The sequence below is a fragment of the Garra rufa genome, chromosome 4 (assembly GCF_049309525.1).
Source record: "Garra rufa chromosome 4, GarRuf1.0, whole genome shotgun sequence".
Taxonomy (NCBI): Eukaryota; Metazoa; Chordata; class Actinopteri; order Cypriniformes; family Cyprinidae; genus Garra; species Garra rufa.
In genome coordinates, this window is record NC_133364.1 from 28,109,932 (window position 1) to 28,125,442 (window position 15,511).

The 15,511-nt window shown below is 37.5% G+C and overlaps 1 protein-coding gene across 1 annotated transcript in view; it reads right to left on the reverse strand.

Annotated features, from left to right (window-relative positions):
• The window catches only part of tbc1d22a (TBC1 domain family, member 22a), a 178,075-nt gene that overhangs the window by 63,957 nt on the left and 98,607 nt on the right, over nt 1–15,511 (reverse strand). The window contains exon 10 of the mRNA XM_073837817.1: nt 10,567–10,642. Coding sequence (XP_073693918.1) covers nt 10,567–10,642 — 76 coding nt within the window. The remainder of the gene's footprint in view (nt 1–10,566; nt 10,643–15,511) is intronic.

A 15,511-nucleotide genomic window follows, 5' to 3' on the forward strand; every position in this document is an offset into this window, starting at 1 on the left:
TGAAAAAGCCCACATTGTGTCCTCATTTACATAAATAAATTCACCTTGAGCAATTTGCATGCTGATGAACCTCAATGTATTCATACAAAACAGACGAGATAAGAGGAAACAGTGTTCACGTTCTGGGGCGCTTCTGACGAACAGAATTGTTTTAGCGTTAAACAACTCTTATGGGCTATCGTCTAATACGACTGCTAATTACTACAAGCCCTCGAACGAACTGAAAGCGTACAGTGACAATAGTGTGTTTGGTTTCCTAATGAGAGTGGAGTGTGAGCGGTAAAGAGACATGAAACAAGAGAGAGAAAGAGAGAGAGACAGGAACATTCCTCATATTCAACAACCAAAGAGAGAGAGAGAAAAAAAAGTAATTTATAAAAAATCTTAATCATAATATTGCATAATATTAACCTGGCCAGACATGATGTAATTTGATTAAAGCAATATATATATATATATATATGACTGATTGAAAGAATGATCAAAATACTGTAAAAAAAAACATCAATATTGTGAAATATCATTACAATTTAAAATAACTGTTTTTCATTTTAATATATTTTTTTTTTTAGAAAGGAATTGATTCTTGTGAATTTATCATCATCATAATCTGTTCTGGAAGCTGTGATACAGTTTTAGAATTTATTTGAAATAGAAACCTTTTGTAACATTTTAAATCTTTACTGTCACTTTTGATCAATGTAATGCATTCTTGCTGAACAAAGGCATTTCGTTTTTTTTTTCTTTTCATTTCTTTTCCTACCCATTGTTTTCAACATTGATAATTATAAGTAATGGTTCCTGAGCACCAAGGTGAGCACTTTTCTTTTTGTTCTTAAAAAAAAAAAAAAAAGAAATACCAAACTTTTGTTCCAAACTTTTCATGTGGCGTCTAATTACACTGCGCATAATGTATTCTGTGTAGTTTGCTTGACTATGGTCAGGTGGTTGCTAGGGTGTTCTAGATGTCTGCTGGGTGGCTCACAAAATAGCCCACCCCATAATCAAGAAAGTCTTCCAACCCCCAGCATGTTTTGCTGATGGGATCTTCCCATAACATATAGAAAAGACATGTATAATAAGCGAAGTCGACCTCAAAGAATAATGGATTTACAGATATCTTTGCCCTTCTCTTTCTATATACTCAATTTATCTTCTTCATATAAGGGAACTTCATGCCTATACTCTCCATTCTCATTTATCTAGCCGTGATCGGTGTATTAATTTCAATTGTGAGCACACTCTTATTTCCAAGCCAGTTTAAAGACATTGAAAAATGAAGGTGCTGCTTGAGAACAATGAAACTTCAGCAGATCGGGATGTCGGGCATGGTCATTGATCACAGAACTCATGCACGGGTAACATCAGCGTTCTTGCGCATAGGGATCAAGCCCACAATGAAACTTATTCTGGCAAGATAACACCTGACTGTCATGTAAAGTGTAAATTATGTGGAGTGCAAATCTGAAAAAGAACTAAAAAAAAATGGTAGTTTGTTCAAATTATTGTGTGGTCACATGCACATTTTTGGCAAACAATAAATAATGTGCAAGTAATACGCAATACATTTGTGGTAGATGTTACAGTTGGTTGTCAGTAAATAGCTGTCTGTCCTGACTATATAATAGAATGAATGAATGAATAAATTAATGCATACATACATACATACATACCAGGGGTGTTTCCTCCGAGAGAGGCAAGAGAGGCAGTGTCTCCTCAAAATATTGGATGAGAAAAAGTTTACAGTGCCTTGCGAAATTATTTTTCACATTTTGTTATGTTGCTGCCTTATGTTAAACTACTTTAAATTACTTTTTTCCCCCACATCAATCTACACTCCCTACTCCATAATGGCAAAGCAAAAAATAGGTTTTTAACATTTGTGCAAATTTATAAAAAAATAAAAAATAAAAAATAAAAATAATAATAATAAATTTGTTAATTTAACAAATCTGGTTTTTGCTTTGTCTTTATTATGGTGTATGGATTGTAAATTTTAAAAATGTATTAAAAATAAAATACTGAAATAAGTACATTGCCTAAGTATTCATACCCTTAACTCAGTACATAGTTGAGGCACCTTTACAGCCTCATGTGTTTTTAGGTATGATGTGACAAGCTTTGCACATCTGCATTTGGCAATTATCAGCTATTATTTGCCTCACCTTTTCACCTCTCAAGCTCTGTCAGCTTGGATGGGGGCTGGCAGACATTTTCTAGAGTCTTCCATTATGGATAATGCTTCTGTGAACCTTCAATGCAGCAGATTTTTTTTATGAACCCTTCCCTAGATCATTGCCTTAACGCAAGTCTGTCACTGAGCTCTACAGGCTAGGGATGCACCGATCATGATTTTTCATGGCCAATTCCGATACCGATTTTTTACAAGCAAGCTGGCCAATTCCGATACAGATTTCCGATTTTTTCAAAAACAAGAAGTTATGCAAGTAAACAACATAAACAACATGTTTATTTAGTATTTAACAGGCCAAACTGGCTTTGGCTATTGAATCAATAGCATCTGACATCTGAAATTAAATAAATAAAAAAAAACATTAAATTAAATAGAGTTTAATAAGTAAAACATGCTTTTAGTAAAGTAAAACAGTAAGCCAACAGGCATTTTAATGTAAAATAATAATAATCATTCTTAACAGAACAGACTTTTATTTTTGGCTTTTCAAAAGTAAAGTAATGCTTGTTTTGTTTTTTACAAAAAGAAGCATCTCAGCTTTGTCACAAGTGAGTCTGCTTCTTTTTTCATCTGTCACGTGAGAAGCTGAGCTGAACAAACGTTCGCTGTCTGCGCTTGTGCAGGGCGAGGACAGGTACGCTCGCGCAACTTTAGCGAGCACAGGAAAGCGGCTGTCCTTTGCAGACTGCAATCTTCACGTCCTGCTCACAGATTAAAAAAAAACCTCCACACAAGTGACACGTTTCTGAATGAATCGAATGCCGTAGCCTGCGTACACACTTCCGGAAAAAAAACGGCCGGGATAAAAACGAAAACGGGCCAGTTGCCGATCGCGCGTTAGATGCAAAAACCGGCCGTTTCGATTTATGGCCGGTCAACCGGTGCATCCCTACTACAGGCAGTTATCTTGACCTCAGGACTGGTTTTTGCTCTGATTTGCATTTTCAGCTGTTAGACCTTTTTTGAGAGGTGTGTGTGTGTCTCTAAATCATACTCATTCAAATGAATTTGCCACAGTTTAACTCCACTCGAAGTGTAGTAACATCTAGAAGCAATATGAATGCTCCTGAGCTAAATTTCAAGTGTCCCAGAAAAGGGTATGAATACTTATGCAACGGGATCTTTTCAGTTTTTTTATTTTTAATACATTTGCACAAATGTTAAAAACCTATTTTTTGCTTTGCCATTATGGAGTAGGGAGTGTAGATTGATGTGGGAAAAAAGTAATTTAAAGTAGTTTAACATAAGGCAGCAACATAACAAAATGTGAAAAAAATGAAGGGGTATGAATAATTTCGCAAGGCACTGTATAGTACAAAAATAAAATGATGCCAATATTACAAAATATAACATTCAAAAGTGTATAAATCACTTGTTGTTTTTTTTCTAAAGAAACATTGTCCAACCAGCAGGTAAAGCTACAGTGAAAGTCTACGTCTCCTTGCCCCCCCTTTCAGTTTCAACAGACCCCCTTATAGTGTGCCATGAATTTTCTGGGGGGTAATTGAGATGAATGGGGGAAAGTCACTTGAGAAGAGCCCTCCATCATGATATGCTTGGATTAGGGCTGTCAGTCGGTTAAAATTTTTAATCTAATTAATCACAAAATACACTTTGACTGTGGAAATACCTAAACAAGAATATTTGAAGCTATTTTGTGTTAAATGAGAAAGTATCAAGTAGACATTACAAATTGTAGCTTTAGAAAGAAATATTTTGTTTGATTTAACATACAAATTATTACACATAAACATTTAGGCTACAATGGCCTAGCATAAACTATGGAACATAAAAGAAGATGATTTGAGAAACATCTCAGTATTTTTTGTTAATACAATGAAAGTCATTGGTAGCAGTCTTCAAAATACTGTATTTTATGTTCCACAAAAGAAATGTTTGAAACAACATTTTAATGTTTGTATTTGTATTTGTATTTATATTTATGAAAATATACACTAAAAAAAATGCCAGCAGGTGATGGTAAATGTCTTTATGACACATTTCGATATGGCTGATTAATTCAGGAATTCAGTAAACAGTTCACTTTATGAATGGACTGTTGAATCACTGGTTCACATGATTTGTTCAAAATGCAAATTCATTCAAAAACTAAACACCGCTGTGTTGCTCGGAGGCTTCAAAGACAATATTTTCCCTGGAAAATTGAGCAAAAACAAATAATACTGTGTTTAAAATATAACACAATATCAACTTATTTACTGAACTGTTGTTATAAAATTACATTTAAATTTATGATATTTGAGACAAAATCACCTGCTCATGTGATATCGAATAATATAAATATGAGACAAAAACTCATACAGGGGCATTTTATTGCACCAATATCTTAAATTTTAGGACATAACTGCATGTATGTAGTGATGTCCTGCATCATATTTGTCAAAAGCCAAATGTATGAAATGAAATTTTAACTGCATTAAAATATTTTAATTGCATTATTTTTTCATAGCTAATTAATTAAGTTTAATGGCAAGACTGATTTTAAAAAGAAAGTATACAACTAACATACTTATAACAACTTTGCAATGTCAAAATAAGACTGATGATTAAAAAAAAAAACTCACAAATAGGTCTAGTTAAAAGTTAACTATTAAAAAGAACAGCTAAACTTAAGTTCACAAATAAAACCTATTGTTTAAATTGTTACTGTCTTTAGCTATACTTTTTAATTAATGAGAAATGCTTAAAAACGCTAACTTGATATGATTCATAGGCTTTAATAAACAGAATATTGATTACACTGTTAATGTAAATATATATATATATTTTTTTCTTTTTTTTTTCTCTATCTTTAACAATTCATATTGTGACATATGAGGTGTACATATACCAATTGATACATCAATGAATTGCCTGTAGCAATGTATCATTAATGTAAGAACTGTGGGTAAAAGTTAAAGAAACAAAGGCTGAGGTGTTTCACCACAGCATATAATTATGAGAACAGGAAGTGGAAATTGCCATATCTTGAAGGTGGTTATGGTGTGAAAATCCTATAAAAAACGCTTGCGGCTCTTTTGAAAAGCAGGCTGATAATTAAAGCCTAGGATCACTCTACGGTGAGGAAATTGGCAGGAGGCTTAGGGCCTGGTGGTGACGGAAATGTAAAAGAAATCAATGTAGCCATTTGAAAGCTTGATCTCTCACAATGACTTCAGAGAACCAGCCATTTCATTTTTTGACTGAGAGCAACAGACAGTGAACCAAGTGCGAAATACAGCGAGACAAAAAGAGGTCTCCATTGTAAAATTCAACATTGCACTACAGGCAAAAGTTTGACAAATATGAACCATGACAAAATGCATGGGGTTACGCATGAAAGTACATCTGCATACGCGTCATGCAGCCAAAGGACATAAAAAAAACCTTGGAGACTCACGTCAGGCATACCGGTGTTATAATGTCAGGTTTTCACTCTGCAATGTTGTTCTCAGTGGAAAGAAATGGCTTTCTTGCTCTTTAGATTACCTGACAGCAAAACCCAGCACAAAGTCCACGAGTGAAGTTTCCATGACAATAAAAACCGAAAGTCCATCTATAGCGCTGACATTTAAAATTATATATATGTGCACATACCAGTATCATTAGCCATTACGTGCTATTTCAGTCAAACTCTACTGCACTTTCACAGAAAGTCACTTTTCACAGGCTGCAAGCAAAGCAACTCAATTTTCTCAAGCCTAACTCCATATATAATGCTAGTTCATGAAATGTTTATTCACAATGATGCTACAAAGTCATCCAGATGTGATTTAGACATGTTTTTCTAAATAAAGCAATACGGTTTCCACTGCATATGCATTTTAATGGCGGACCTATACAGGATCCAGATCCGAAACATGAATATCAGACTTGGCAATGGGTATTTTTGCTTCGGGTCAGTAAGTAACAACCTAGAAGTATTTGCTTTTTTTTTTTTTTTTTTTTTTTCTCACAGCCCAGCTTTGCAGTTTTTTTCTCTCAAACTTACAAAGACAGAAATGTGTTCTTTTTTTAATTAATAACGTAACAATCATTTTCATTAGCTAATTAGCTTTTTTTTAAGGTTTTTTTAAGGTCTTTTCATTTAATTTGATTATAATGTCAGAATGTTTATTTACCAAAAAAATAATTAGTTTCAGTCCTAATTAACAAAGCACATATCACCAAACAGAATGTCCAAACAAGCTGAACAAATTTAAAGCAAGCTGTGTGTGGTTTTGGGTGTGTTGCTGCAAATGTAATTTGGAAAATCTGGAAAATACATTAAACAGCGAACAAAACCTGACATCGTAATTTTCCAGAAAAGACTGCACTGTCAGGAAAAAAAGTACAAATCTGTCACTCGGGTACCTTACTTAAATGGTACATATTACTATCTTAAAGGCACAAAATACTTTAAAGGTAAGGGTGCTACATCTTAAAAAATAATAATAACTTCGCAACCGCTTGATCAATCAAGTTGAAACTAAATATGGCTTTTCTTTGGGAAAAAATTTGCAACCTGAAGATACCTCAAGATAATTTAAACAGTCACTTTCATAGCCACTTTAACCACGTTTTCTCTAAAAGAACCAGTCAGTTAGATGAGTCACATGACTTTTTGATGTGTTTCCAAACTCGAAACAGGTATGTGATGCAATTCTTTCTCTTTTCCTCAGTGCATTTATTACTGGCATTATTCCCGCCAGTGGCTCTCAAAGGCGCTGCTTCCATAACAAAAAAGCAGGTGTTGTGTAAGCGTGACCTCAGCACCTGAGCAGTGCATCTGTATCCGAACATCTGGGTGTGCATGAACACACTGTGCCGATGTAAGCGAGATGGGACGGACAGCTCACAGCTGCGAGGTCAGACGACCTTCGGCCTTTCTCGTTGATGTTCAGGGGCAGCTTCCAGCAGGGAATGCCTGTCATGTCGGTGGGCCGCTGTGGGCCCTGACAAACATGCCCTAGCTGTACCCTGACTGAGAGGAGCCATATGGCGATAGAGGCAGAACGAACATGTCCCGTGAACAAAGGTGTCGGAGCGTCAAGTGTCTGTGGCGCCACGCACCCTGATCGCTACACCGCAGTTCTGGGCTCAGACCTTCCCAGCAGCCGCATGTTCTAAACCCCCAGCCTCATTAGTGCTGAAAGAGGTTTCGTAACCTCTGTTCAGGACAGGAGAGTGACCAAGCATGTTACGCGCCTCTGCGTGCCGGCAAAGAGAAGAGTGCAAAAAGGGTTCGCCTGATTGATTTACATCCCCAACTTTATTACAGGGGAGAATATGATGTAAAACACCATGACAGTGCCAGATCTAAGAGCAGCCTGATTAAGGTCGACATGTGCCGTCCTTACAAGGGGGAAATTTGGAAATAATGCGACAGTAATCCAGGCAGCCTGATGAAGATGAGCATGGCAGAAACCCAGCTCTCTGGCAACCAGCAATTACACACTCCCTCTCTGGCACATCTTTTATATATGGAAAGTGCAACCCAAACAGAGTGGGGGCTGTTCAGAGGACAAGATAAAGGCTGGGAAGAGAGCCGTCATACATTAAAGATGCAAGGATAAGCGCACTTTGACCTTGCTGCATTAACTTCCAACTGAGATTCTAAGGCCTTGTTGCATTTTGTAAGAACGCTGTAACTTTCACTCAGCTGACTGCAGAGTATCTGCCTTTGGAATCCAATAGCTTTTTTGTTGTGACCCTGTTTTCTTGGCATGTTGTCCCTGTTGGCCCAGGTGGCAAGTATTAAAACATACTATTGCTATTTGCGTCTTGTCCTACCAAGTCGAACCAAATGATTTATGCTGTGAACACAGCACACTGACCCATAGGACTAAATCAAGAGAAGTGATTATCTGATGTGGACAAGAAATCCCCACCCAATTGACTCGATCAAATTAGGTTTGATCAGAGTAGATTAACTAAAATGAAGGAGTAATGGGAAATGTGAAAGAGGTGTTTGGCATCTAAACTTCTCTCGCAAGAACCTCATTTCTGTTTGAGCATCTGTTCTGGCATGAGTGCTGAGAGCGTGATTGGGAATGTGATATTGCTTTTATCCAACGGTTCAATAAACAAGAAGTCTATATTCAGAAACTTGCATTTTAGATAATGCTACCAGTTGCATTATTTATTTTTGCTCTGCCAAAGAAATTGTTTAAGACCTTCGTTCATCTTTGGAACACAAGTTAAAGGATTAGTTCACTTCCAGAACAAAACATTTACAGATAATTTACTAACCCATCCAAGATTTTCAGGTCTTTCTTTTTTCAGTCGTAAAGAAATTGTTTTTTGAGGGAAACATTTCAGGAATTTTCATCATATAGTAGACTTCAATTGTGCCTGTGAGTTTGAACTTTCAAAATGCAGTTTAAATGCAGTTTAAAAAGGCTCTAAACAATCCCAGCCGAGGAATAAGAGTCTTATCTTGCGAAACGATAGGTCTTTTCTTAAATAAATTAATATTTATAAACTTTTTAACCACAAATGCTTGTCTTGTCTATCTTTGTGATCCGCATGCGTACTCTGTACACTCCTGTTTAATACAGTTTGGGTGTGTCAAAAACTCCCATCTTTGTTTAGAATTGTATATGACTTTAACAGCCATAATGAAAGTGACAACAGATAATTTACCTCAGCTCTTGAAAATTACGTAAAGGTTTTTTTATAGCCATGTCACATCTAGTCAAAATATTTGTCAAACTGCTTGTTGTTTGAATCTTATCGCTTCTGGTTAGGAAGAGTTGTGACAGTCCTTACAATCAAAACATTTGTGAATAGTTCATATACTTGCACACTCCTCCATATTTTGAAACGATAATCATGTGGCCAACTAATAAAACTACTAATCAGTGTATTTTTATAAAGCCATTAGTGCAGGTAATTTGGAAACTGTTCAGTCACAATGCTAACATTCATAATTCTGAGTACATAATTTAAAACAATACATTGTTTATTTAATTTGATATTAGCAAATGTCTGAACATATTAGTAAAAGTGTGATATTACGTCATGACTACAGTAATAATAACATTAAAACAGTAACTAGCAAGGAACAGTTACAGTACACACATATCCAGCAGAGTCATTAACTGTATCCTTCATAATTACTCACAAAGCATAAGTTAGTGTTTAGCTGAAAACTACTGAAGAATAAAAAATAAAAAATGGCAAGCGTTGTATGCATGAATCTTAAATATCAATTGTTCCCTTTCATTGGTTTCTTTGCAAAGCACTTCCAAACCCCATTTGAATGTCTAATAGAAGACATTATCTGTAATCAAGAGTGGCTTAACACAATAAATGTGACAGGCGAAAAGCTCTGGAGCCTGACAATGTGAAGGTTACTCAAGAACAAGCCAGAGTACAAAGACTTCAACTGATAATGCTCACTCTCCAGGCTCATTAAACCAATGTTAATGTGCTTGTCTCTGTGAAATACATCAAATTACCTGATTCAAAACCGCAAGACTGATGCAAACTAGAGGAGCATCTAGTTTTAGCAGGTTTCAGAGCAGTACACCTTGTTTTTCGGTGGAGACAGATGTGGGTAAAGCACATTAGCCAAAGGTTGTCTTTCTGTCTGGAAAAAGGTAAAATTTCCTTAGTGGAAAAGCCAAAATTATGTTGTGATCAGCTACTTTTCAACCTTATTTCTCTCTGACAGGTCCCATAAATAACTGAATAATCAAACTGGAAGAGACAGAAAAGCTTCTGCTGGAACAAAAGTATAGAATCGAGCAGGCAATCAAAACAGAAGTGGAGGAAAGAACAAGCAGCTCTATATATAGCGTAAAAACTGATGAGAATGAAACACACACAGTCTCTCTCTATTTGCCACATAGACACAAAGTGAGTGGGGTAAAAACATCAACAATATGCTCTGACTGCAGTCTTTCTCTCAGAAATTAAAGCAATCATTGGGTCTAATGCAGGCTGAGGAGATAGAGGCCTCGTGCGGGAGGAGAGGAGAGGGCTTCCTGTCTCCGAGAAATGGGCATTGAATTCTGATTACGGCCACCTAATAGAAAGTAATGAGAGAGGCTTATGCTCCAGTGCCTTTTGCTTTCCTGGCCAGAGCAGCGAGCGCTCTCCACTAAAGGCCAAAGCACTGGTGCACTGATTGGGGCTGACACTGCAGCTGAAGGGGGCTGGGGGGTATAGGTTAGTCAGAGAGAGAGAGAGAGAGAGAGAGAGAGAGAGAGCGAGAGAGAGAGAGAGCGAGAGAGAGAGAGAGCGAGAGAGAGAGAGAGAGAGAGAGAGAGAGAGAGAGAGAGAGAGAGAGAGAGAGAGAGAGAGAGAGAGAGAGAGAGAGAGAGGACACAGGCAGAAAAAAGGAGAGTACGGAGCTAAGTAGGGTGTGCTTCACCAAAGGTACGCACCATCAATCCGGCTGACCAGTTCCTCCAGTGCCTTCACTTTCCTCTGGATCCCAGGCTGGGCGAAGGTGTAGTTGTCCTTGAGGGAAAAGAGAGAAAGATGAGAAACTTAAAAACTCTACTCATATTTGCCCAATGAGTGAGGTGAAAAAGATTCAGCAAAAGACTTAGTTTCGAAACAAAATACAAAAGCGCATGTTAAAAATATTTTGGATTTTGAAAGGCCTGTTGACTGTTGCCTTTCATCTAAAAGGTGATTTTGGAAGCTCATTGGAAGAACATGAGTTTCTTATTTATTTGGTTCCATCGTGTTTGCTTATTTTTAGTATGTTTTATAATTACAATTAGTAGACGTTATTTGTTATTTTATATTGGACCTATACTATGGTGCATTTTTATTCGTTTTGGTAATAAATTAATCATTCTATGTTTAATATAAGTGAGTTTGTCATACTGTTTTTGTTTTATTGTCAATTCAGTCAATTGATGCCAAATTGCAGCAAATTACAAAGTAAAAGTAAAATGCACACAGGCATTTACAAGCTATTAAAAAGCAAAGGAAACCAAGCAAAAGAGGAAAAATATTGTAGTTTCGGTCACACTTTATATTAGGTGGCCTTAACTATTGTGTACTTACATCAAAAAAATAAGTACAATGTACTTAATGTGGCCATATTGCATTGCAAAACACTTTTGCTTCTATTAAGGTGGGATATGGGTAAGGTTAGGGACAAGTTTGGTGGTATGGGTAGGTTTAAGGGTGGGTTAGGGTGTAAGGGATGGGTCAACAGTGGTAATTACAGAAATGAATTACAAATGTAATTACATATAGGTTTTTTAAAAAAGATAAGTACAATGTAAAAACATGTATGTACACAATAAGTACATTGTACCAAATGATTAATTTAAATGTAAGTACATAGTAGTTAAGGCCACCTAATGTAAAGTGGGACCGTAGTTTCTAAACAAAAGCACGTTTTAAAAACTATTTTGCATTTTGAAAGGCCTGCTGACTGTTGCCGTTTATCTAAAAGGTGATTTTGCAAGCTCATTGGAAGAACATTTGTTTCTTATTTATTTGGTTCCATTGTGTTTTCTGATTTTCATGTCACATCCCTAACATGAACCAATCATCTTTTCCTCTTTACTAGTTATAGCATGAAATAAACATAAATGGTATCTTGTTTCAACTGTGGAAAGACATCAATATACAGTATTTTTCAAGTTTAAGTCCACTGACATTATTATACTCTCCTGTCTGGTTTGTTTGACAAACAAAAATGGCAGTTTTGGCATTATGATTGGTCATAATCGCCTGTCAATCAAACAGTCAATTTACAAGTTTATAACACTGTTACTTGTTGAGTTGTTTATGATAATGTTATTATGAGTATGAGTTTACGATAATACTTGTTACAAGTTCAAGAGTATGACGAGCCATGTAAGTTCACACCGATGTCATAAACATGTAATGAGTAACATTGGCATAGAATCATGTAAAGTAACTGGTCTAAACTTATAATGACTAATAATTATTAGATGTTTATGGCAGTTACTATTTATAAATCTTCATAAATGAAGCAGTGTTACTCATTGTTTTAAAACTGTTACTTAGGAATTCAAGAGTTATACCAATGTTATTTTTGTCTTGTTTCTAGTGCAACAATTGGTTGGTAAACTAATGGCTAGACAATATCTTGGAACTAGCACACACTGTGAACACATCCCATACATATGCATATGTATGCACAAATGCATGCACCACCGCCCATCCGCATTGGGAAAGAAATTGTGTGCTAGTAGAGCTCAACTGCGTGCTGGGAATAGTGATCCTATAATTAAGTGATAATATTCATCAAGGTCCTGTGGCCCACAGTGCAGCTTAATTACCACATTCATTTCAGCCTACGTTAAAAGACCCTTCTTGACCAGACAGCTACTTAAGAGACCCCCACCCACCTCTATCACTCCCCAAGCCTCAGTGGGATTCCCTCTGCTCTCCCGCTGGAGGAAATTTAGCCTAGCAATACCACCCATAGGAACGAAGCACAGTTTCAGCTGTCGAGAGCCAGCGTAAAGCAAGCAGTGGGTTAGGGGTGATAAATTGGGTGGCTTGCTATGCTGAGATTGTCAGGCATGGATATAGTCAACAGAAGCCTGAAGACCCATCATTCACAGCAATAAAACTGCTGATGTGAAAGAGGTATATGTGCAAACAAAATAACAGACGGAGTGTGCATGTATGCGTACACAGGAGGGACATTCAGCCGTAAACAGGTCCAATAATACCTGCTGTGAAATCACCTCCCTAAACCAAACTGTGTGAGGAAAAGATGTAGCATATGACAGAGCAAGTTCATAACTTGGAAGGTCATATAAATGTGTGTGTAGGACAGACCACAGCCAAAAAAATGAACAAAAAACACATAGGAAGTTTTAGGATAGTCTTGCACTTTTGCTTTCAACCTTCACTGTCTACATTTTTACTCTCTAATACTCATTTACTGGAATGCATGGCTAGACAGAAGCTGCTCCTAATTTTTAGATGACATTTAACATTAAAATTACTGTCATAATGACCATGAGAATGGATAACATCAATGGACAAATGGAGAGATGACAGTGTGAGTGACAATAATGGTGACACCTTATCAAGCAGTCTGAGTTATATTATACCTAATGGGGACACCTTCATACGAACTCTTGAAGCGTAAGTACATTTACTGTAGTGCCAAAAGAGATCCGTAATTGTATAGAGACTGCATTCAAATGGCTAGCTAGCCTTTTCCTTTGCATCAAATTGCACTGATATCAGTATTATCTCGATCGTTTTTTACTCCAATCAATTTTCACTGGATCAACCTCTAAGTGGCTCTTTGAGGGATCCAAAATTTGTCAAGAGGTAATGATTGCAGGAGAGTTAATTATACACTTTGGACAATCACCTAATTGCTTGCCAAATATCATGGTCCTCTGTGTCTTGGCAACCCCAACAAGTGCAAATACCCTGGACTGAACAAAGAGAAGGGTTTTCACAATCAGTCTTCAACTTGCAAAGGTGGACAGACAGATATTCTGCACTATGTGAGTAGGTCTACGGCTCCACCTTTGATGAGACTTCAGAGAGGCAGGATGCTTTAATGTAGCCTGGGAGCAGCTGAGGCGGCAAACACCCGCGAGGGGAGAGAAGTCATTAACCGATAAACAATTTCAGCTGTCCTTCAGGCTCAGATGTGCAGCCTCGGCGCTCCAGAGGTGCCTTAGATGAATACATGAATAGCTGGATCCCGACCATTAAAACCAGCCGCCTTCTCTTTGCAGTGACCTCGAAACATGACTTTAAAGGGGCAGCACAATGAGGCGGCACTGAAACAGATGGGGCGTCGGCAGCCGAGTCCGTGCTTGGCCTACTTTCGCAGGTCTACACCTAATCTTCAGCTGGAGCACTGACCCTGGAGGATGCTTGTGGCTCAGTGAACATTAACACTCTATGCTGGGCTAATCTATCTCTGCAGGAGTCCCTGAGAGTTAGGGCAAAGTGGTCAGGCTGTGGGGAAAGGGGTGAGAGTCACGATTCGAGATGCAGTCACAATCAGGTCAGATCTGAGAACATATTACAAGGGCATCTCATGGGCAAAGTCTTGGCTCCAACTCCTGCATACCTACCAAGTGCTAAGTGCATGTTACCGGTCAAAACTGACTCCGAAACAACACTCCATTGGGATACTGAGCCAAACCTGGCACTATCAGTTTAATTTCGCTTCTTGACTAATATTCAATGCACATAAACTGATCTCTTTGGAAGTTTCAACAAGAAAAATAAAAAAATTACCATTGAATGAAAACTTAAATTTTGATGTGTTCCTTATATAAAGTTTCTGGATGCTTTTGATTGGTTTCCTCCTAGAACATGAGGACTTTATTGATATCGTATCCCTATTCCATGTTTGTTGTTTAATACATGAGAAGTGTACTCGGTCAAATTTAATTTTGCCGTTTGCAGAGCTCTTTGCATGACACTGCAGAAAAAGAAACCCAGCAACACAACTCTTGACATGAGTCCTTCCTAGTGTATGCTAACAGGCAAAACTGACTCCAACAACACTCCAACTGAAAGCAGGGCGTAAAGCGACCTCCAGTTTAATTTTGTTGTTTCTTCATTGCTTTAACTCTGTAGAATTGCCCTGGAGACAACATCTGATAAGAAATCCATTGGATAGCAAGAGCTAAACAAGTTAAATGCCTCTTTCTCTCTCTCCTTGTATGTCATGTTCTGGCGACACATGTATGCAATGCAATTACCTCTGAGGCAGGAAGAGTGGGTCAGTCTTAAGCATGCATTAAGCCTGCCCAGAGACCTCCGTAATTACATCTGCATTATTAAAGCACCCGTGCTTTAATGAAGTGCAGGTGCTCTTACACACTGGACCCTGGGAGCTGTAAACAATCCAGTATCCACAGCAATATCATTAACCAGCTTTGAACTGAGCCGAGAAGATTCTACATTCTTGAGAAGGAGAAGTAAGAAGGGTTTGGCTGGCACCTCTATATAACATGCTGTGACAGGAAGAAGAGCTCTGATGATACAAGCAGGTGCTAAATATCCCGCTCGGTGCTTTTTAGAAAGCATCGTCTTTTTAAGGGATTTGTTTAAAGCTTTGGCTGCTGAACAAGTTGAAGCTTTGTGGCATCTTTTTTTGCGCAGTCCATCTTTGATCTACTAAAGTGACTGAAGCTTCCTAGCTGAACCATGTTACACTCTCCAAAACATCCATCACTCACCTTCAGTAGATTACTAATCTCCCACTACCCACAAAGGGAAAGATTTCTCCTTCACTAGATGAAAAAGAATAAAGGCAAAAAAGATGATAGATCAACAGAAGGAGGTGGTGACTTTTTCTGTAAATAAGTGAGATAAATAACTGTAAATCTGAGGAGATAAATAACT